We start from the raw sequence: 22,087 nt of genomic DNA, 5'->3' as shown, positions 1-22,087 counted from the left end.
ACTGAATTGATGGTATCAGCTTCAGCTGTGGAAAGTGTCCCAGACTGATACGTGAGTAGGGGGGTGTAGCAGCGCTGGTAGGCAGTGGTGACACTGAAGAAAGAGCTTGCTGAACCTCAGAGCACTGCTAGTAGTGAGTGTTTATCTTCAGTCTTGAGGAGCCACAGACAGTAGAACTGAAAATGCCGAAGGATTATAATGTTTTTCAAATGCTGATTGCAGCTCTTTGCTGCTTTTATCATCGTAAGTCTGTTATCAGAGTCAAGGTAGGTGCTCTTCTTCAACTACAGTGTGCTAGTCAGTAACGCTTTCAGTTTTTGTTTACAAGTGTTTGTTTTGATACCAGGGATGGGTACAGTGTTTCTCTTTTAAAGAACACCTTTACAATTCACTATTGTCTCAGAGAGAAGCTTGAACAACTTGCAGTTTTATGAGCCTGAAGCTGGCTGTCTTTATGTTTAGGGACTAAGTAAAAAATCCCAGGTTTAGGACTTGCTGAGGAGGATTTTAGCAAATTTTCAAGTTTTCAGAACTTAACTGATCGGACCATTTGGTTCCCTAATTTTTTTTCACCTATATAAGGAAAACACAGGCAATTGTGCTCAGGAGCGCAGGTGTTTCTTAACTGCTTCAGACAATTTCAGATTTGTCCTTATATTTTAGATATTTTTAAATTTCAAGATACACAAAGTCATATACTCCTAGGAAGGTTTGGGTTGAAAGGAGGCTTTAAAGGTCATGTAGTCCAATCCTCCTACCATGGGCAGGGACATAATTTATTTTATGCAAAAATGCTCCATATGCACTGTAAGCACAGGAAAAGCTTTTATAATAATTTTGAGTCACAGTAACAGAAGTGTCTAAATGACTTGAGAATTGTAGTCATATGGGGCATCTAACTGCTTTTGATGATCTGTGAGTTACACTTTAAAATCTTTTTTATTTAAGATTAACATGTGAATTGTTCTTTAACACCGTGGAGCACTTGCAGTGAGGAAGGATGTGAAAGTTGCTGTCTTCTGACCATAGCTTTCCAACTTCGATGGAAGCACTTAAATGCTTCTCCTGAAGCATTCACTTAAATGCTTTCTCCTGAAAATGCTTCTCCTTCTCTGACCTTCAGTGATTTAGCCTTATAACTGTCCATTTCTGAAAGTGGGGTGTGGTGCTCCATCTTTTGGGCACTCTGAAAAAGTGATTCTGGTCAGATGGACTTCTTCTGACTGGGACAGATGTCAGCAATTATCATCATAATGGAGTGCTAGAGATGCTCTATTGTGCTGTTATTGATTTTCATTCTTGTTGTAAGGCTTAATTCTCCAGTTCTAGAACTTTTTAAATGACATTGGGGTTTATTGTTGGCTGTCAAAGCAGTTAGAAAACTTATTCTTGATCATGTATATGCCCTTTATTTAACTTGGCATGAATTTCTAATACCTAAAATAACGGTACTGTTGTCATGGCAACTTTCCATTTAGTCTAATCCATATAGTCTCTAGAGAAACTGAAACATTAATAGTGTTTGCTGTATAGAGGGTGAAAAATAAAACCTTTTATGTAGAAACAAATTACAGTTGGGATCTTTCAAAAATAATGTTCTATTTAAAGAGATTTGCAGCATTTAAAATAGATTTGAATGCATGTGTTCCAGTATGCAGATTTAGCAATAGTTAAATTTGATGAACTGCTATTTGAAGAAGTTTGTATGGTAGGGAACTGGGGTGCATTTTCTGAAGAGAAAGTGGCTGTAGGTACAGAAACAGCTGGTGGTCAAATCAAGTAAGGTCTGAACCTTGGGGCCCAGTGGTATGGATTCTGTGAAATGCTAAAGGGCCTAGGATGGTATGAACAATAAGATGGTATGAAATGAAGTCATCAGTTTTAAAATTTATTATTATTATTATTAATGTTTGTAAAAATCGAGCAAAATCAGTTTGTGTAATTAGATGACATTAATACTCAGTTTTAATAGTAATTACAAGTGTAATGAAATACCAAATTGATCCATAAATAAGCACAATGAAGTTCTCAACTACCCCTGAGAGATTCAGACTTCTTCTGCATTGAGCTAAATTTATTATGCTATCCAATTGAATTGAAAGCAGTTTGTGGCCAGGCTCAGAGATGCCTTGTTGTGTCCCACCAAAGCGCAGGAAGCAGTACAGCACTTGAGCACTCATATCTTGTGACACTTCATTTTAGTGTGAGAACCTGAGGTCTCAACAGCAGATATTTGGTTTAATAGAAAATATAATGATCAGTGCAGAACATCTGAACGTGGATCAATTCATTCTTCAGTCATGATGTGTCAGTACCTTTAATGATCCCGTTTCGTTTTTTATAGCTGTTTGCTGTCAAGGTCAGCTTTTACATTGAGTGAATTAAAGAAACTTCAAGGCAAGGGGGCTCCTGTTTCTGTTTAAAAAAGAAGAAAATGAAGAGAAAACACTGAATTGTGACTTGTGCCACTTCCAAGACAAAATATTTTTCTTTAAATTTGCATTTTTTGGAGGAGGAGAAGTAAATTAAGACTAAATTAGTGATAAATGGTGACTTAAAAAATGTGGAGGTCTAAATTAATGAAATCAACTTCGCCACAAGACAAGGTTTTTTAGTACTAGTCTGTATGGTTGTCATGCTCAGAGGGGGAAGGGCCTTGAAGTTCAAGTATTTTCATTCTTAATTTTCTGCTATGATTCACCCTCAGCTGAAGCTGCACAAAAGGGGAAAGCCACTCCAATTATCAGGACTGCCAAGTGTTATAACTTCCAGCACGTTGATGTAGCACATCAGTGAGTAATGTACTAATGCTGTGAATGTGACGTGCTTAAGAAGCCTTTTATAGGCGGCTGCTTGCTGCTAGTGCCATCTCTTATCTTGGGTGAATTGCAAACACTTTTTATAGATAGTAGATCTTAATTAATATTTCTTCAGTGTGCAATGATCTAAATCTGTTCACTGGCATCCTCAGGCTTCATATATCCAGTTTCAGCATGTGTGTGGAGGCAGTTGGGTTTGATAACACGTGAGTTACATGTAATCACCACTCAGCATTATCAGTCTGCCTTTTCAATGTTAGATTTGTTATTGTTGGGCAGAGGCAGATGTGAAAAGACTGACTGCTCAAAATTGTGTGAAATTTTGTATAGCTCCCTGAACTTTGATTTCCCATTGTCTTGTTGCTGAATTTCAGTTTTGATGAGTCTTATATTATAAAATTCTTTTCAATTTCCCATGGTAATTTTATAGTTACACTGCAGTAAAAGTTTGATTATCTTCTATCATAAATTTGTAGATAGCACAGGGTCCACTGGTGCTCTGTTAGTGACTACTGTTTGATGGGAATGGGAATATTCTTCAGTAGCTATTTATGCATTTAATTTCTTGGTAGTATCTACTATTTAGATATGTCTCAGATTAAAAAAAAACAAAACAAACCAAACCCTTACTTAACTGCTAACATAATTTACATTTGGAAGTACAAATCTCTAGGGTCACTGAGTGGGGGATTACGATTTGACTAACACTCAACTCAGGGTTTCTCAGGGTCTGTATTCCAGAAATGAAGCTCTCCTAGCTCTGAGTGTTACATAGAAATGTGAGGATTTGTTAGAATTGTGGTGGTGTACTGGAAAATGGTTGCTGAATCCATTAGAATTAAGTTTTCCTGTTACCTTCACTTAACATTAAACTGATCTTTGCACTAAGAGGCTTTTTTTTTAGTTCCCTCATTCTAAACAAGTATCTTGCTTATTAGTTGTCATGGTTTGATCGCAGCTGGCAGCTGTGCACCACACAGCCACTCACCCACCCCACCCTGGCAGAATGGAGAGGGGAATCAAAACTAAAGCTTCTAGGCTGACAAAAGAACACTTTACTAATTGAAATGAAGTAAAATATAATAATACTAGTAAAAATAATGGTAACAAAGGGGAAAAAAAACCCAAGTAATGCACAATATAGTTGTTCACTACCCACTGACTGATGTCAGACCCTGTCCCTGAATTCCTATCAGCCCTGCTTCAAGGTAATTCCCCATTTTATATACTGGGCATGGTGTTCTGTGGTGTGGAATATCCCTTTGGCCATTTCAGGTCACCTGTCATGTCTCTGCTCCCTCCCAGCTTTTTGTGCAGCTCCTCACTGGCACAGCATGAGACACAAAGTCAGTCCTTAACTTAGGATAAACATGACTTAGCAGCAATCAAAACATCAGTGTGTGTTACCAGCATTGTTCTCATACTAAATCCAAAACACCACACTGTACCAGCTACTGCGAAGAAATTAACTCTGTAACAGCCAAAATCAGAAAAAATTGGCTGCTTTCCTGTGAATGCCAGGCAGCTTCTGTTGATGATAGCAACAAAGTGAGAACATGAACATGATGGAGCTTACATGATTTTAAAGAGCCATTGCAGTCCTGGGGAAAGTTTTCATGATAATTTGTTATCTTTACATCACTAACCTCAAAAATTGTCACCAGTTACCTGAAGAAGCATGCAGAAATCTGGTGGCTTCAAAATTGCCATTCTACTGTATTAATTAATCTCTCTGAGTAAATCACCCATTCTGTACCTCCTCTTACTTAACACAGCACTTGCTATAGTCCTGTGTGAACTTTGTAAATCTCTGGAATGTTAGGGAAAGCTGCCTCTGTGAAGAATGTTCCAGCAGCTATGGTTCAATCTCCAAGTCAATCAGAAAATGGATTATTCCTGTGTTTAGAAATTCCCTTTTCCCAGTTAGTTCTTTCTCAAAGAAAAACTATTCAGAAACCACTGTCAGTTTTTGTTTCGTAAGGCCTTGGCCAATAATGCTGCATTTCTGTACAGGAGAAAATAAGACAGACAAGAATGTTTTTGAACAATATTGGAGCATTTGGTTCAATATGTACATGCTCAGTGCAAGTGTGTTGTGTTTGGTGGCCAGTTAATAGAGTTATAAGTGAAATGACATATACTGCACTCATTATAAATTCATGTAATTGTATATTTTTAAATGCTTTTATTCATAGTGACAGGCAGTCAGGTTAGGATCACAAGGGCACAGGATTAAAGACTGAAAGGATCTCTGCAGCCAGTGAATTATATATTGATCCAGAACTGGAACTTTGACAATAAAATGTTCATTTTCTATATGAACAAGTTGACTGATCTCTAGTGGCTTGGAATTAGAGAAATTTCATTATTTTTCACTTTTTTCCAGATGTTCTTGGTGTCTGTGTGTCCTCTCCCTTCTTTCTTATTTGATATCTTTGTCTTTCCTCTTGGTGTTTCCTATTCTTGCCCCAGCATCCCCTTCATATTTTCTGTCAATTGGTCTTTCTGTTAAATTATCCACTTGGCTAAAAGCTATGTAAATCTCACAAAATTTAAGTTTTTTCATTAATCACAAAGTTTCTCCCATCTCCTCATTTGTTTGGAGGCTCTGTAGGACCCAGTGACTTTACCCAGTCAGAAGTTACAGTTCAGCATTCATGGTGTACTTAAGCAAGCATAGCAGACCTCCAGTGTTGGAGAAAAGATGGATTTGTAAGAACTCTTAAATACATTTGGTTTAGATGGAAACAGTACATCTATTAAAACTTTAAACAAAGTACTGAAATCCTGGGAAAGGTATGGACTTGGCTTTCTTCCTCAGAACACACTTCAGTTTTCACAAAGCTGTTCTCATTTATCCCTAATAACCATCTCTTTTTCTTTTTTTGCTGAAACCTTCAAGGCAACAGGAAATCAGGTGGTTCCCAGGCTGCCTGTTGGGCTCATTGAGCTGTCACCTGGCAGAGCTGTGTAAGGCACCAGGAAGTAATTGAGATTGGATGGGAATGTGGCCCCCTTTAGTCTTGTGCCCGTAACAGACCTTGGCTGGGCTTTGCGTAAATAATACTTTGCCTGAAGGATACAAAGAGAGATGATGTGAATTTTGGCTTCATCTGAGCTGAATGAGGGGCTCTAGCATGACAGATTTTGGACCGCTTCCAAACAGTGTCTAAAATAAAAAGCCTTTCCCTCATAATTCAAGTTGTTTTAGGAAAAAAAAAAAGAAGAAAAAGAAAAAATTCCACAACCAAACAAAAAACCCAAAACACATAAATTAAAAAAAAATAAACCAAACACATCATCACCTTAGAGAGAAATTAATAACAATACAGAAATAACTGTGGGACTTCTCTTTGTTGACTACCAACCTCATATAGTAGATTATTCAGCACCATCTAATGTGATAAATTCCATTAGGATACTTGACTAAAGAGGTTGGTATAGTGAGTTGCCTTTGAAGAATGCCAAACACACACATGAAAGTAACCCCTTGGATGCATAAGTAGCAGATTATTGTGAGGAATTCCCGGTAAAATGCATTCACAAATTTCAGAGGCACAGCATATCATGGTAGGTAGGCCAAGTCCTCTTCAAATCTGCCCTAAATGAGATCATAATTTGATGTTTGATATCCTTAAACTTTGATATTTTCCAGATTTTGGTATGCTAGATCAACATTTGCCTGGGAAGAAAAAAAAAGTAAAATAATATGTAACATTAAGGATAGCTTGTTACATCTGTAAGCACATTTTGCTATTAGATCAATGGCCCCGAAGTAGAAATCCTTTGTGAAATACAATAAACTGCCAAGGAGTTTCTTAGTTTATAACTATTGACTGAATTTTTCCCCTCCTTCTAAAGTCTTGGCTCTCTACGTTTTCCACAGTGTATGTAAGTAGGCTTGAGGATTGTCGCCAGAGGGTGATAATATTGTATTACTAGGTAGTTTATGTATTTTTATTTTAAGCACCTGTTCACAAAACAGGTCTGTTCACAAAAGCTCAGCATGGCAAAATATCTTAAAATAGCACCAGGACTGGAAAAAATGCAACTAAAATATGAACAAACAGTTCTGGAAAGCACACACTTGCAGGGAGTTCTTTGTAGGCCAGGAAAAGCATCTGTATTTGAAAACATTGACTGCTGATTTGATTTGCTTTTTTATTCCAGGGATATCTGACAGGGTTGTTACTATTAAAGATCTCAAAGTGTTTAAACTGGAAGCTTCCCTGTGTCGCTTCAACCATGTTTTGTTACATGGAAGTCTTTCATTCTTCCCTAGATAATTTTTAAATATTTTTTTACCATCCACTTCGCTATCTAGCTGTAGATGTAAATTCAGCTTGCTTTCTGTCATTGAGTAGGAGCCAACAAAGTGTCTTAGGCAAAGAAATAAAACAAGGAGGTAGTACTAAGTGAAGTTTGTCACTATGAAGTTAGTGCAAATTTACAGCCTGCCTTTGCTGTCCATTAACTTCTGGGTGCTATTGGGAAACGAGGCTGAAGCATCTGCATCATGCTGTGTGGAATAAGTCACCTTTTCTTTTGAAAGCAAGCCCACTGGCATAGCTAATAATTGTTGTAAGTCTACTACCTTCTTCTTTATTTACAGGCTCACATGCTTGCACAGGCTGTGCCTGGAGTGAGTTTTGAGTCTTGCATGATGTGAAGTTCAGTGTCTGCAGAGATTCTTGCAGAGCAGAGGCCTTGGGTGTAGATCATAGCATAGAAAGGTGTTGGCTGGTGAGATTACAGACAGTTCATCAGTCACCATTCTCCTTTAGTAGGTTCTGTAAGAAGTCAGTCTCAGTGAACAAAAAACTGTCCAGGAAGACATGCTATTACTGAATTTGCTTCCCCAAGGCAGTTTTCCCCTTGTGTGTCCTGGGATTTTTGCTAGCCACTGGAGTTCTTTCACTGAGTTGCACAAAGGTTATTTAAGCATGTTTTTTTTCATCTCAGGAGATGTCCAACCTCTCTGGCAATTAGAGTATATTCCATGTGGTAGATGATGCTGGAGAGGGTTTTTAACAAGCCAATAATTATGAATGTTAACAGTTTTGTTGGTTGGGATTCCTTAAATGTTTTTCTTGCTATGTTGTTATATGTAGTTCAGGTTCAATATATGTCTAACTTCATTAGAGTGATGAAAAATCCATTCAACCACCAGAAGATATTCTAGGTTTCTGTGCTGTATTTGTAATTAATGTCTATCTCTAAGTGGATCATCCTGGTGTTTTTAAGATCATTCATGTCAGTACCATGGATGAAACTAGTCCATTTCATCATATATAGGTCTTTGGTTCTTCATCCTTTAGTTCTTTTTGTTGGCTAAAAGTATAACTCTCCAAGCAAATTCAGTTATTGCCTTTGTATCCCATAGTCTTTTCTGTTTTCACTTGCACTGAGATACTGTGAGATGCTTTTGGAAAGATGATAACAATTTCTGTAGTAGCTTTGGGTTCTTTAAGATATCTATTCAGACCAAAGCATCTTTTGAAACCTTAAATACAATTCACATTAAAGTAGTAGTTCCTCTCAGATCAGCAAAACACACAGCTATGACTTGAAGATATTGCTACACCATTGCAGCTGGATGATTTTGTTTACCCTGGAGGGGGTATTTTAAAAGTTCCCCAGCCACTTCCTCGTGCAGTCAGGGGAAAAGGTGCTTTTGAAAAGCCTCAGCTCAGTTTGTGTGCTCTTCACTCTACCTGCAGCTTGTGTAGATGCTGCAATACTTGCTATCATTCTCTAAGACATGGTAGTGAAAGGGCTGTTAATTTTGGAATCATTGTCAGTCAGCTTTAAATGGGTTTCCAGCCATTTGAGATGGGAAATAAATGTGATAGAGTGCCAGAGGTCCTTCACCTGTGCTAATCTGATAGGTCACAAGGGTTTGGAGTGGAGGGGGCATTTTTGACCTTCCCTGACTATGTTTTGACACTTCAATATGCTTTTGGACTTCAGTCCTCACCAAGACTCTTCTGTGGCTCCTTGTACATCCAGTAACTTCATCTCTTCATATTGTACGTGGGTTTATGAACGAGCCTTTTCAGTGAAGGTCTTCTTTCACTAGTGGCATGGTTTCTTTCTGCACAGTCTTCTCATAAAGCTTGGAAGGGGTTGATTCAAAACCCACAGAATTTGCTCCTTGATGAAAGTGCTTGTCCATTTGAACCAGATTTGTATGGACAAATAACACCCTGTTAACCTGTGGTTACAGAAGGGAAGCTAAGGTGAAAAGTGATTCTTTACCAGGTTGTTTTTATCCTCTGCCTTTCTATGTTAGCTATTAGTGTTTGTCTAAGAGAAGCCTTAGATTTCTCTGAGAAACGCAGAGAGAAGAGGACAATTTATCTCAGAATTTCTCTGGGCTCCCAGCATGTTTAAATTATCTTGGCAGCAGGATGCCTCCTCTGGCATTATTCCACCAAAAATCTGCTGTCTGGTAATCTGTTGTAATTCAGTCTGCCTGAAATTGCAGGGAGGGCTGTTGAAAGAAGTGTTAAATGTGTGCCACCTGCTCCCACAGTTAGGTGCTGTGAGTATTCACTGTGAAGAAGAAAAAGCTATAGAGAGCAGTGTTCATGGAAAGAACAGGACTTGGTGGGCAAGCCTTCCCAGCTCTTTTTTAAATAATGCATGTGTTCCTCATTTGCATCATTGTGTCAGTTAAAGGAACCCATGAGCTTTGGCTCATATCCAGACCTAATAAAAAAATCTATAATGCGTGTCAGCAAAATGCTGTGTTTTGCTGGAGGCCCCCTCTCTCTCTCCTTATCCCTCTTTTTTTTTTAATGGTCTTTCTCTGAAGAGAGGGTGTACTCTGATTCTTTCATCAGTGTCAAGCATGTTCTCAGGCTTTTGAAACTTTTCAGCACAACAAAGATGGGCTGGAGTCCCAGCCCTTGGAGAATGAAAGGAAGTTCAAAATACTTCCCTCCTCTGAGTGCTTATGAAAGAGAATGTGGCTACTCCAGAGATCCTGCACCTCACTGTTAGCAACACTGCATCCATAAGGATTAGCCAGCCAGAGTGGGCCAGCATGAAAGCTGTGCTCCAAAAAGAGATGAAGACACAAATTTTCCAGAAAATTGCATAGTAGTTGTATAGTGGTGATGGAGATATCTTCAAGCAAAACTCATGCCTTTTGTGCTAAGGGGCAACAAGAGCTTTTGTCCTTTAGCAAGGGAACATCTTGGATGTGCAAATTTAATGACCATTAGGAGTAAGCTCTTTAAGACTGAAATTTTACTTTGGCAAATTGGTTCTTTGGCAACAGGAATATTGAACTACTAAATGTGTCCAGCTTAGCCTGTCTTGATGCATTTGGAATGTTCTTAACTAGATGGGATCAAAGGGGGCTGCTGGGAAAGAATCTGAATTTAAAATGGAAGTTTAAACAGGAGGAAGAATATTGGAGCAGGGCATTTGGGTCCACTTCCATTTTTCTGGATATAGTTAGAATTCTTGTTGGAAAGAGGAAGTAAGAGAAGTGACTTTGTAGGTGTGTCATTATTAGTTTGGTGTACAGGCAGAACACTTTGCTCTGTTCCGTGCGGTGTAGAACAATCACATGTTATCTCACAGAATGCTGGGGTTTGCAAACACAATCTTGAGAGCTAAGCCAAGCCAGCCTGCTGAAAGCAGCACCTGCATTCCAGTGCAGGTCATATGATGGAAGTTATAACCCAGGTAAAATGTTAATCACTAAACTTGGCACAGTTGAAGCTTTTAATCTTTTATTGCAGTTTTCTAGGGAGAGGCAAGTTATGGACAAGAGCCCGGAAAAGCTGAAGAAGGAGTTAGAGGAAGAGCTGCAGCTGAGCAGTGAAGACTTGCGTAGCCATGCCTGGTACCACGGACGTATTCCCCGGCAGGTACGTGGTCTTTGCACTGCCAAGTGTGCTTTGAGCTTTTGCAGACAAGCAGAATTTCACTGATGTGCTGTACACATCTCTGATACCTGAATTCATTTAGTAGGAACATAATGCCTGTTTGTATGAAAGCTATGGTATTTATTACAGCTTGGCATAAAGTGAGGCAGAAGAAGGATTCAGGGCAGACCCTCATGGAAAATAGTTACATTTCAAGATTTTTGTGCACTGAATAAATCTGGAAATGGAATTTAAGCTTTGTTCAAGAACACTGTGATCACATATTGTTTAGAGAACACTGACATTAATTTGGTTCAGTATTCTTAATGAAAGTTAAAATGTTGTTTATTTTCTTTCTTGAGCTTGGAACTTGGGGGAGAGGAAGAAAGAGCTGCAGCAAAATTAATTCAGTCACATTTTGATCCTTACAAACGCAGTTAGCAAGGCTGAGGTTGGATCGGAGCTTCCAGAGCTGCTGGAGCTCCCCCTGCGGGCCTCCCTCATTGCTGGGGCAGGGCCGGCTCAGCTGCCACACTCGGCACTTGGCTCTTGGCGTCCTTTTTATCTCATGAGAGGACTAACTCAAAACAGAAAAACAAGGTGTCTCTGACTCTTCCTAGTCAGTAATGTTTACATGCAGTGTTCACAAAGAATAAAAAATAATGAAAGCTTCTGTCATGTAGGGTAAGAATGAAAGGGCAGAAACCAGGATCTTTTATTAATGGCTTCTAAATTTCAGTGTGACTATATTCAGATGCTTTAAACTTAAAATCCTGGGTCACTGCTTTCCCTTCATGCCTTATTTTCTATTAGTAAACTAGAAGAAATACACGCAAAAGTGGGTCAGCTTCTGGCTGCTGGCTCCTTCCAAGAAGCCCTTTCAGATCTCTGTTGTGGGATGAGCTTTTAATTAAGAATTGGAGACATCATTCTTCTACCACACTTCATGCTTTGCTTTGTATTTGTGACTTTGTGTATTCTCACAGAGTAGCCAAATTAATTCCTGTGTTTAAGAATATTTTGTTGTAATGTATTGTTTTCTGATTCTGAAAGTAATTTTTTATGTAATTCTTTTTCTTCGAAGGTGGCAGAAGGCCTAGTTCAGAGAGATGGAGATTTTCTGATTAGGGATTCTCTCTCCAGTCCTGGGAACTTTGTTCTTACCTGTCAATGGAAAAATATCCCTCAGCATTTTAAAATCAACAAAACAGTTCTAAGGCTCAATGAAGCCTACTGTCGTGTTCAGTATCAGTTTGAGCTGGAAAGTTTTGACACTGTCCCTGGATTAGTGAGATACTACGTTGGGAATCGCACACCAATATCAAAGCAGAGTGGAGCAATTATTTTTCAGCCTGTCAACAGGACTGTGCCTCTCAGGTGTCTAGAAGAAAAATATGGTGTAACTCCAGTCCAGCAAAAAGAGCCAAGCACCCCTGAAGGAAAAATGGAAAGTGCAAAAAGGTTGAGTCTTGGTATCTCCAGCATGCAGTCCCCGGAGCAGAGCATACCCAGAGGAAATCTGCTGAGGTACCTTAATTTTGCTGTTCTTATGGAAGGAAATGAAGTGAATCAGCTCCTGGTGGAGGTGATGTGAGTTTTCACTCTGATTTGAGATGTGATACTAGGCATGAGGGTTTGCTGATTTTTTTTAGCAAAGGATCAGCAAATCCACAAACTGAGATCAAATGTAGACTCTGGAAGCACAAAAGCACTGCAGTGACTTGGCAGATCTTGACTATGTAAGACAAAGGATTAAAATAACATCTTGCTGATGCTCCAGAGAAGTCTGTTTTTCCATAGTTGACTCCTGAAATAAAAACTACGAATGTGGGATAATGGATCCTAGTTTCAATGTCCAAATCAAATGTTCCATTAGAAATGGAATAGCTTCATAAATGCTGCAGGGTGACACATAGTATAGCCCATTTCACTGCCACTACAACAGCAGTTTATGAATGAGTGAAGTACCTTTTATTATCATAAGCTGCCCAAGTGGAAAGCTAATGATCCTTGCACTGGTTATGATATATTCTAGCAGTTAGATATGTATTTTAAGTGCTACATATATTGATATATTTTTGTTTGCATTTTTGTTTACCCTAGAAACAAAGAAAAAAGTGGTAGCCAGCCGGCTAGTTTGGATCATGTTCTGGAGAAAAGATTCCCTTTAAAGGCTCACCAGTCAGAGAGCTATCTGCTAATAGGTATGTTTTGTAATTAGAAGTTTGATACTTAGAATTGGTGTGTGTCCAGGTGGTCTGTTACTCTTCAGACCAAAGTGAGACTGCTGAATGTTCTGAGTACTGTAAATACATTATATTTAATGGCCACTGTAAGCTGTGTTAACACACTGCTTCTCTTCAAGTCACTGGAACAGGATTTTTATTTACTATGCAACAGGTTGTTGAGAACATTAGCACACAACTCAGCAGGCTTCCACACCAAAAAAATGACAGCTGTGGTTGGCATTAATACCTTTTTTTTTATGGTATAACCTTTCCTCACTTGTGCTTGACAAGAACTGACTCGTTTCTTTCTGACAAAACATTTTTAAGTAGAAGTGGTGTTTCATGGAAATTCTGGTAACCACTTTTTCTCAGGGTAAACTATGCAGATGAGGTGATGTTCCTCACTAGGAGAAAAACATTGCCATGGCTTTTTGTTCCTTTTGCTGCTGTCTGGTTCTATGGCCACTGTCATCCTAAGCAAGGGATCCAGAGTGTGACAACACTTGGGGCATTTAATTTCTCAGATTTTTCTAAGGTTTATTGTTTCCATACTGACACACTTGTGTATAGAAGCTTGCAATAATGCATCTCTTCCCATGTGGACAAACTAGTATTGACTTCCAAGGCTGCTTGTTTTGAATACAGTACTGTTAAAATTCTTTATGCATGTTGTAGGAAGAGTTCTCATGACAAAGAGAATATTAAGTATTTGTACAGTGAGACTGTCTTTTGATAGAAAGAGTGTTCTCCTATGTTTTAACAGTGGGATGGACAGATATTTATAAGGCAAGTTTCTGTCCTTCTGTAGTTGAATTGATTATTCCAATCCATGGCTGCAGATACTTTTACTTTGGTACTACAGCAGCCTGAAGAGTTCTGCTATGCATTTTATCATAGGATCCTTTGAGCAGGTCCTGTTACCATACTGCTTAAGGGTGGTGACAGCCTTTGATTTGGAGTTTTTGTTTTATATCTGTAATCAAGCAGTAACACCCACACGATGCAACTGGCCACTTGGCTGTCGATACCAGCAAATGCAGCAAGAATTGCAGATTGGGAATGTCTGACACAGGACTCAGTCCTGTATCGGATGCCGAGGTTTGCATATGCAGCGGGTACAGGATGAGGAATAAATACACAGAAGTATATGGATCCAGCTCTTCAAAGTAGCTCTGTTTCACAAAAAGATTAGCATTTCTGAAGTTCATTCCTTCCATACCTTAGTTCAGGTTCAGGCTCAGGCTTGACTTTGGGAAGTTCTGCTTTCATCTCAAACTTGTCATTCTCAGAAATGACTCATCTTTTATGTGATACAGCTGGAAGTTGCTGTTTTTATAGCCTAGATCAGGTTACAAAGAAACCTCCTATTCCAAGCCATGGAGGCCATCCAGCTCTGACAGGATAGCCTATGTGTGCAGCAGGGACTGGAAGTATTGTCAGCATTACCACAGAATATGGTGCAGCTGTTGCATGTATTTGGGATTTTGGGAGGATCAGCAAGTGAATGGAATTTGCTGGCTAGGTCATTCCTCAAAATATACAATTTTGCCAGCAAATAATTGACATGATCTGTCAATATTATCCTTAGGAAATAGCATTAGGAGATGAACCCTGGCACAGGCACCAGGAATTGTATGTATTTTGGCCTTCTAAAGCACTTGTTTTCACCTGCAGGTTCAAGACATCCATCTCGATTACCTGAAGCAGATGCAAACTCCTGTCCAAGCTCACCTGCATTTAGAACAGGCAGTGAACCATCTCTAAGCCCCACAGTTGTTCAGAAAGTCACCTCAGAGTCACAGCTAGGGGAAGCTCTTAGAGGATCAGACGGTCAGCTCTGTCCAAAGCCTCCACCTAAACCCAGCAAAGCCCCCCTGCTGAAGCCCCCAGATTCTCCTTTGGCTTCCCACAGCTCTGAAGGACACTATTGTGAACTAAACCCTGCCAGACATCCTACAGCAGCAAAACAACGCTTGTGTCAGAAAAACAGCTACGTGGAACATCTGACACAAAAGGAGAGGGCAACATTCAGGAACTCTGAAACAAGCTATTTGATCCTTGATGATGATCCTACAATGAACCCTGCAGATCCTTTAGAAGCTTCAGCTCAGATGGCTGAAGAAGACAGCATCTTTTCTGCACCTGTTTATGAGACAGTGTCTAGTTTTAAACCGAATGATTTTGAATCCAGGCTACTTCCTCCTGAAAACAAACCATTGGAAACATCCATGTTAAGAAGAGTTAAGGAGCTGTTCACCAACAATAACCCAAAGATTATTGCACAGCATATTCTTAGAATGGACTGCAAGGTAAGAAAAGAAAATCATGTGTTTTATTTTATATTGTGCCAGTTTAGGCTTTTTAAAGAACTGATCTGAAAATAATAATGGGTAGATTTGCAACTAATGTAATGTTTGTATTGCTTGCAGGAATTTTTAGGGTGTTTATTTTCCATTTGAAGAATAAGAATGTTCACATGCTCTTTGAACTAAAGGTCTCTCATCATGCTTGACTTTAAATTCAAATTCTTGAAGTTCTAGATGTTTTTTTAAATCTCCTATCAGTTGCTGCATACCCATGATTCAGCCTTTCTCCTGTATTGGAGGAAGAGCTCTCAGTGCTGTAAAGCACTGTGGGGAGAACTGCTTGTGACAGGAAACAGCTGGTTAGGGCAAAGAGCAGGCAGAGTTACCTGGTTGCCACATGGTCATTATATACAATGTTCAGTGGAATTAAATATTTAAACTTCTAAAACCAGCTGCTCTTCTAATCCTTGTCTGAGTTTCTCTCTTACAGCTGGGTAGGTGGTGTGAAAAAATAGCTATCAGGACTTGTGCTCTTCTCTCCTGTGAGAGAACTGTGCTAGTGGAATTGCTTAGAAAGATGTAAAAAAAAACCACAAAGAACTGTTTTTCACATTGTAGACTTTGGTCAGCTGCCAGGGCTTAGAGATCAGCTAATGGATCAGAAAGACCAGGAGAATCATCTCCTAATGAGATGATGACTTTGTGTAATGAAAGAAATGTAACTGCAATTAAATCTGCATGACTTTGCTGGCATGACTTGAGTGCTGTACCTGCTGCAGAGCAGCTGCTGGAATCAAATGCTATGATGGGTATCTAACCCCCAATTTTTTTGGGCTTTGGCAGTTTTAGTCTTTTTTAAAAGAGTTTGAGAAGCAAAACGTGGCTGCTTTGCAGCTCCATTGCAGACAGGAAGGGAAGGAAGTGGGAGTGGTGATGCTCCAGAAGAAGCACATCAGTAGCACTCTGCTGGTGCTGCTGCACTCCCAGACACCGAAGGTCTGAGGAGGGGGCAGTTCCCTGGAGCAACTGAGTGTGTGAGTCCTGCCAGCTGCTGGGGGCCTGCCAGCAGCAAACACAGCTTTTTCCTTCCTCAGTAGCACTGTTGGCTGCTGCTAAGTGAGGCTTCATGCAGACAAGGTGACTCAGGAAAAACTTAGCTCCACAACTCCTCACTCTTCTCAGAAGTGGTAGATTGAGGTTTCTTTACTATGGTTCCACGAGTATTAACAGCATTCTCTAACATTTTCATTTCAAAATTCACTTTTTCTGCCCACCTACCCACCCTAATTTATCTTTAATATATTATTAAAGAGTATGTTGCTTAAAGGCATAGGCTATGCATGCCTTAAAGAAGTAGCGAGTTTATATGTATATATATAATATTCAATTACCTCATTATTAGACTCCTTATTTTAAACATTGTAAACTTTGCAGTGGAGCTGAGGCACCAAGCAGCCTGCTGGAATTAATTAAGAGTCATAGGAGGGTTTTGCATAAACAGATTTTTGGATTTTGGAGCAGGAAGAGTAACTAGCTGGGGCAGGTAAAGAAGTCTGTTTGATGTTCACAAGTGCTGAGCCAATGCCTGTCATTTACTGGCAACTTGTTGCATAGACTGCTCTGATAAGAACTGCATGATGCAATGAGATTGGCCTGTGAACCAGCAGAATGAATGCTTTGTACTGAGATCCCAGGCTAAAGTTCATGTATCCTGTGTGTCATCAGTAGTTCAGTTTGCCTTTTAAATAATGACATTTCAAATAAAGAATGCCCCATATAGTAAGTGATGAGGTGAGTATTTGCCACTTGCATACCCGTAATGGACTAGCAATCAGTGTCTCCAGGGGCTTCATATCTCTCCTGCTTCTCTAGAAGTGAAACAGGTTTTTCTGCAGTGCTGTTTTGTACTGGTGAGACTTGTTGTGTGCCCAGATTGCTTTCATCGTTTCATAGCCAAAAAAGCCTGCTGATGGGTGATACCAGAATATTGCAGGCAGATTGGTTAGTAAATATGTCAACATGCAGGCCTTAAACCAGCAGATAATCTTACACCATCATATTAATGTGGTTTTGCTTATTATTAGCAATTATAATTGCTATTGAGATACTAGTAGCTAATACAATCTGTTTAAAAGGCAGAGACAAATTGGTAAGGGTGTCAGTTTTCACACACTGACTTCCTTAGCCACTCAACATTGTGTCCTCCTTAGTCCTTTTTCTAATTAATCCCTACAAACTTCTATGAACCTAATTCATCTTTAGGACCCTGTGGTGTAACCAAAAATGTTCTGAGTAGTAGTTTTTTTCGGAAGAAAAAAGGCAAAGCAAGCGTGTATGTCCTTAAGGCAAAGAGCAGTGTCTCTGACAAGGATCAGGCTGAGAGTGCACTGCATTTCCTGGAACCTGCATAGTAATCCCTTTCTGGAAGCAGGGGATGGAGTTTGATAAAGCATTTTGGTTACACCTATGTTTTTTGATGGCTGTATCATTTAAAAAACATTTCCTTGGCTTTTTTTTTTTGGTAAGGCACTGGACGTGCATAGGTTAAAGCTTTTCTTTGATGCCTGTATTACAACATTGCATGCTGTACACTTAGCTCTGTATGCCATGCACTTGTGAAGAACTTCTCTGTGGCTAGAGTTCTTGGGTTTTTTTTAAATATTAGTTTGAAAATTCATGCAGAGTTTTTTGCACTTCAGGTGGCAAGGATAGTAGAAGTTTCTGAAGAGATGAGGAGGAATATGGGAGGGAACTCTGGTCTTGAACTGATCACCTTGCCGTACGGACATCAGCTGCGCCTTGACCTGATTGAGAGGTAAATGTTCCTGCTCCTCATTGCCAGGGCAGGTGGCCAGAAGCTCAAAGCATGGCTGCGTTGTCCACATTTCCTTCAAGAATGCTCTCCTGCATGTTTCCTGAATTCACATGTACAGATTATTTACTGAGATGGTATGTAAATTCATTTTGAATAGGAAAGGATTGCTTAAGGTCATAAGGCAACTGTCCCATGAAGTACAGGGAAAGGGGGAAGGTGTTGAAAGCAGGAACAGCTGAATGCCATCAGTTCTCCTTTACAAGCTCAAGGAAACTAAAATTCAGGGAACCTATAATCTATCTGAGCATGTAAGTGTGTGTGGAGGAGACTGAAAGGTAGTATCCTTCTGCATGTGGCAAGAGGCTAGAGGATCTAATAAAGTAAAAAATTATTAGCAAAGGTTTCTGAAAAACCTCTGCACAACATAAGGGGGAACACTTAGGGTGTTGTGATCTACATATTCTGCTTCATATTTCAGTAGTTTGATTGCTGAGATGTTGCGGGGCTAAGGTCACAGGATTTGATTGTGGAGGACAAATGGAATTGGGGCAGTTTTCCCAGAAGTGTTCATTCATTCAGTGCTTGAGCAGAATTTTGTAGTTAGTAGTATCTCAGGAGAATTTATTAAAACATTAATTTAAAGCCTGTGTGTATTTATTCCATATGTCATTATTGGTTTTGGTGCAAAGATGTTGGTAAGACTCAAGTTTGCTGGGCATGCCAAGATAAAAACTCATTTTTGAACACATGTAAATTTAATAATGGGTTGCATAAATTGTTTGATTTACAGGCACAATACCATGGCAATAGGAATAGCTGTTGACATCTTGGGTTGCACTGGAAATGTAGAAGATCGAGCAGCAACATTAAACAGGATCATCCAAGTTGCTGTGGAGTTGAAGGAATCACTTGGGGATTTATATGGATTTTCTGCCATTATGAAAGCACTGGAAATGCCACAGGTAAAAATCTGTTTATCTTTATGTTCCAAAATGTGGAGTTGTTTGATGGCTTATTTAATTTAATTTGAGCAATTTCTTCAAGACTAGAGAGATCATCAGAATAGTCTACATGACTATTCTATGACTCTGTGACTAGCAGTATACTTTTCCTGCTGTGGACCCAATGATGGGTATTCTCTATTTTGCATGAACAGGTCAGTAGATTAGAACAAACCTGGACGGCTCTAAGACACTGTTATACCCAGACTGCCATTATGTATGAAAAACAGCTGAAACCATCCTGCAAAGCTTTGCATGAAGGACAAGATGAGTGGACTAGTGAGTATGAGTGACACGAGTTTCTATTTGGCATTTTAACCCTCTCCTTACTGATTTCCTGCGTGGGGAGATGTGGCAGCTGCTCTTTCCATAGCTGTGTATTGTACCTTAAAATTATGGAAACTTGTATAATGCCATATGATTATGAATGGAAGCCAAGAGTCTGCCAGCCAAACATCAGTATGTGTTAGTGTTGCCTGTATCCCTGCAGAATGTAACATTATTCCCACATCCCTACTTCCTCTGTGTCCAGCAGAAATTGACACATTGCATCATCTTGCAAAAAAAAAAACAGGAAAAAAAAATCTCTCCTCTGGCAGATTTTGCTTCTTATTTGCTTGATCAGATAAATCCTCCAATAAAAAGAATGGGTTAGGTTATTCTGGTCAGATTAGGTGCCCCTGTGCCAGATTCACTGCAGCTCTAGTTTCTAGCGGGACGCAAGGCAGAGAAAATAATTTCTCAGAACATTTCTCCAAGAGAAGAGGTAAACAGTGAAAACTTTTTAGCCACATGGTTATTTTTTATTGGAATGACCAATTTTGAAAATGTTTAAAATCTACGCCAGTGTCTAGTAATTCAGCAGAACTTTCCCCTGTAGCAAATGCAATTTTCCAACACCAGTTGGTGTTGGTCTTCTTCCCCAGCCAGTTCAGTGGAACTTGGTGTGACAGGTATGTTTAAGGTAAGGTTTTTGAAGGCTATTTGTCCTTCATTTGAAAGATGGAAGACAAACAGTAGTTTCCAACTTTAAAAAGGACACTGCAGCTACACCTTCTTCAATTAACAATAATGTCTGATATGAGATGTATGATCCTTACTCTATTCCAGAAACTATCAGTGCTCCACAGAATAACATAACGGTGCCGCTGCTGATGCCTCTTGTTACCTTGATGGAGCGCCAAGCTGTTGTTTTTGAAGGCATGGAGCTGTGGGAAAGCAGTGACCAAAGTGGTGAAATAATGCTCAGGCACTTGGGCACAGCTCGCCTGATCGCCCAGCACGCTGAGAGGTTTCGCCTGACGGCAGAGCAGCTGCTACAAGGTAGGAGAGACTGCTGCACTGCCACACCAGCTGGGGCTGTGTGCCTGCCCATGTGCCCCTGGATGTCAGAGAGAGAAATTCTTCTCCTCTTTGGCAGGAGCTGAGAGAGCAGTAAATGTCCTGCAGGAAATTCAGTCTGAGGACAACATTAATATTGTTTAAAAGCAGACAGTAAATTACTCATCACTACAGCTCTCCAGCAAGCATTTTTGCTAAACACACTTGGAAGTTCTCATGACTCAATATGCTGACCCTTCTGGCAACTGAACAGAAGTACAGTACAGACTGATGATAACTTCCTGTCTTCTGTACAATATAAAATTCCTACTCTGATTATTACAATTAAACTACCACCTTAAGATTCTTTACAACAGTGCAAGTTGCAGCATTGAGATTGTGACCACTTATGGCCAGAAAGCAGCAGCATGTTAACAATGTAACTTTATTGTTCAGACTTGTAGTGCAAAAGTTAAGGGAGTGGGGAGAAATACAGTAATTTCTGCAAGCAGCATGTATAAGTCAGTAATTAAGGCCTGACTACAGTGACAATTCTCGACATTAGAACTTAGCAAGGCTAGTCTATCTCAGTGTCCTCAGAGCCATCAGTGTTACTAGCATGTCAAAGCTGGAAAGGTTTTTTCACTGTTTTATGAGCTTGTTAAGATCATTGTGCAAACAGAACCCAGTGCACTACAGCTTATTTGGAGAGAAGACAGTTTAAAAGCCATTTCTACAGATAAAAAAATTTACCTGGTGGTGATACTGTGGGATTCTTTTTACCTACTAGGTTTCCAGCCAGATGAAGAGCTGAGTGAAATCTTCAAGACAGAATTTCAAATGAGATTGCTCTGGGGCAGCAAAGGAGCGCAAGTTAATCAAAGTGAAAGATACGAGAAATTCAACCGGATCTTAACTGCACTTTCCCGAAAACTGGAACCTCCTCCAGTGAAGCTGGTGGAACAATTAAGTATATAAGACTCTGGAAACACAATTTAAGTGATATACTTGAAATAACCTTAGCATTCTGTTGGCAATTTGAAACTGCACAAACTTCTTGCATTTCACAAGACGTTTAGAACTTTTAACTGCACAATGCACACTTGTTTTAAAACTACTGATTTCTAAGCAAATTATTTATTTACTGTGTCACCAAGTCATATACTGGATCCCTTTAAACTGTTAGGTTTTATCCCTTTATTTCCCCAAAGTTGCAATGTTTTAATGATGCCAAGGAGTAAGGGCATTGGCATCTTAAGATGAAGCAAATAGTGTAAATAAAATGATAGATTAATTATATGACATGGTAGGAAATTTGTTGTATAATATTCCTTTAATGAATATAAAAAACACTGTAGATAGAATTGTGAAGTGTATCTTTATGGAAAATAATATGCATATTTACAAATCACAGAAACACTGCACGTTGTAGAAATGATCCTTTACCTATAACCAGAAGGCTCAAACATCATTGTGCCTATGAAACTAATCTGTGTATGTGTTGGGACGACTTCCCCTTTCTTTTTTTAAGACAGCATCTGTAGCATGTCAGTTTTTGCTGGGGCCTGCACAACAGCTAAGCTGCCAGGGATGAATGATGAAATGGCAAGAACAAACAATCCAGATAATTAAAATGCTTTCAGACATGAGTAAACGTGGGTGTATGTATGTATTAAACTTGCTTCATTTACTGAGGTGAATCACTTTGGTAAGTACTT

At 39.4% G+C, this 22,087-nt stretch overlaps 1 protein-coding gene across 5 annotated transcripts in view; it reads left to right on the top strand.

The window, feature by feature from the left end:
• Positions 1-22,023, top strand: part of BCAR3 (BCAR3 adaptor protein, NSP family member) — a 98,721-nt gene extending 76,698 nt beyond the window's left edge. For all 5 annotated transcript variants that reach the window (XM_053950631.1, XM_053950630.1, XM_053950632.1 and 2 more), the window contains 9 exons: positions 10,574-10,702; positions 11,784-12,226; positions 12,803-12,903; positions 14,602-15,236; positions 17,933-18,048; positions 18,839-19,010; positions 19,205-19,328; positions 20,160-20,372; positions 21,160-22,023. In XM_053950631.1, the coding sequence (XP_053806606.1) occupies positions 10,574-10,702; positions 11,784-12,226; positions 12,803-12,903; positions 14,602-15,236; positions 17,933-18,048; positions 18,839-19,010; positions 19,205-19,328; positions 20,160-20,372; positions 21,160-21,347 (2,121 nt within the window). In that variant the 3' untranslated portion in view covers positions 21,348-22,023. The remainder of the gene's footprint in view (positions 1-10,573; positions 10,703-11,783; positions 12,227-12,802; positions 12,904-14,601; positions 15,237-17,932; positions 18,049-18,838; positions 19,011-19,204; positions 19,329-20,159; positions 20,373-21,159) is intronic.
• Positions 22,024-22,087: the final 64 nt, after the last annotated feature.

Source organism: Vidua chalybeata, chromosome 9, assembly GCF_026979565.1.
Source record: "Vidua chalybeata isolate OUT-0048 chromosome 9, bVidCha1 merged haplotype, whole genome shotgun sequence".
Lineage (NCBI taxonomy): Eukaryota > Metazoa > Chordata > Aves > Passeriformes > Viduidae > Vidua > Vidua chalybeata.
The sequence above is the reverse complement of the archived record's forward strand: the minus strand, read 5'-3'. Positions and strand labels throughout refer to the sequence as shown.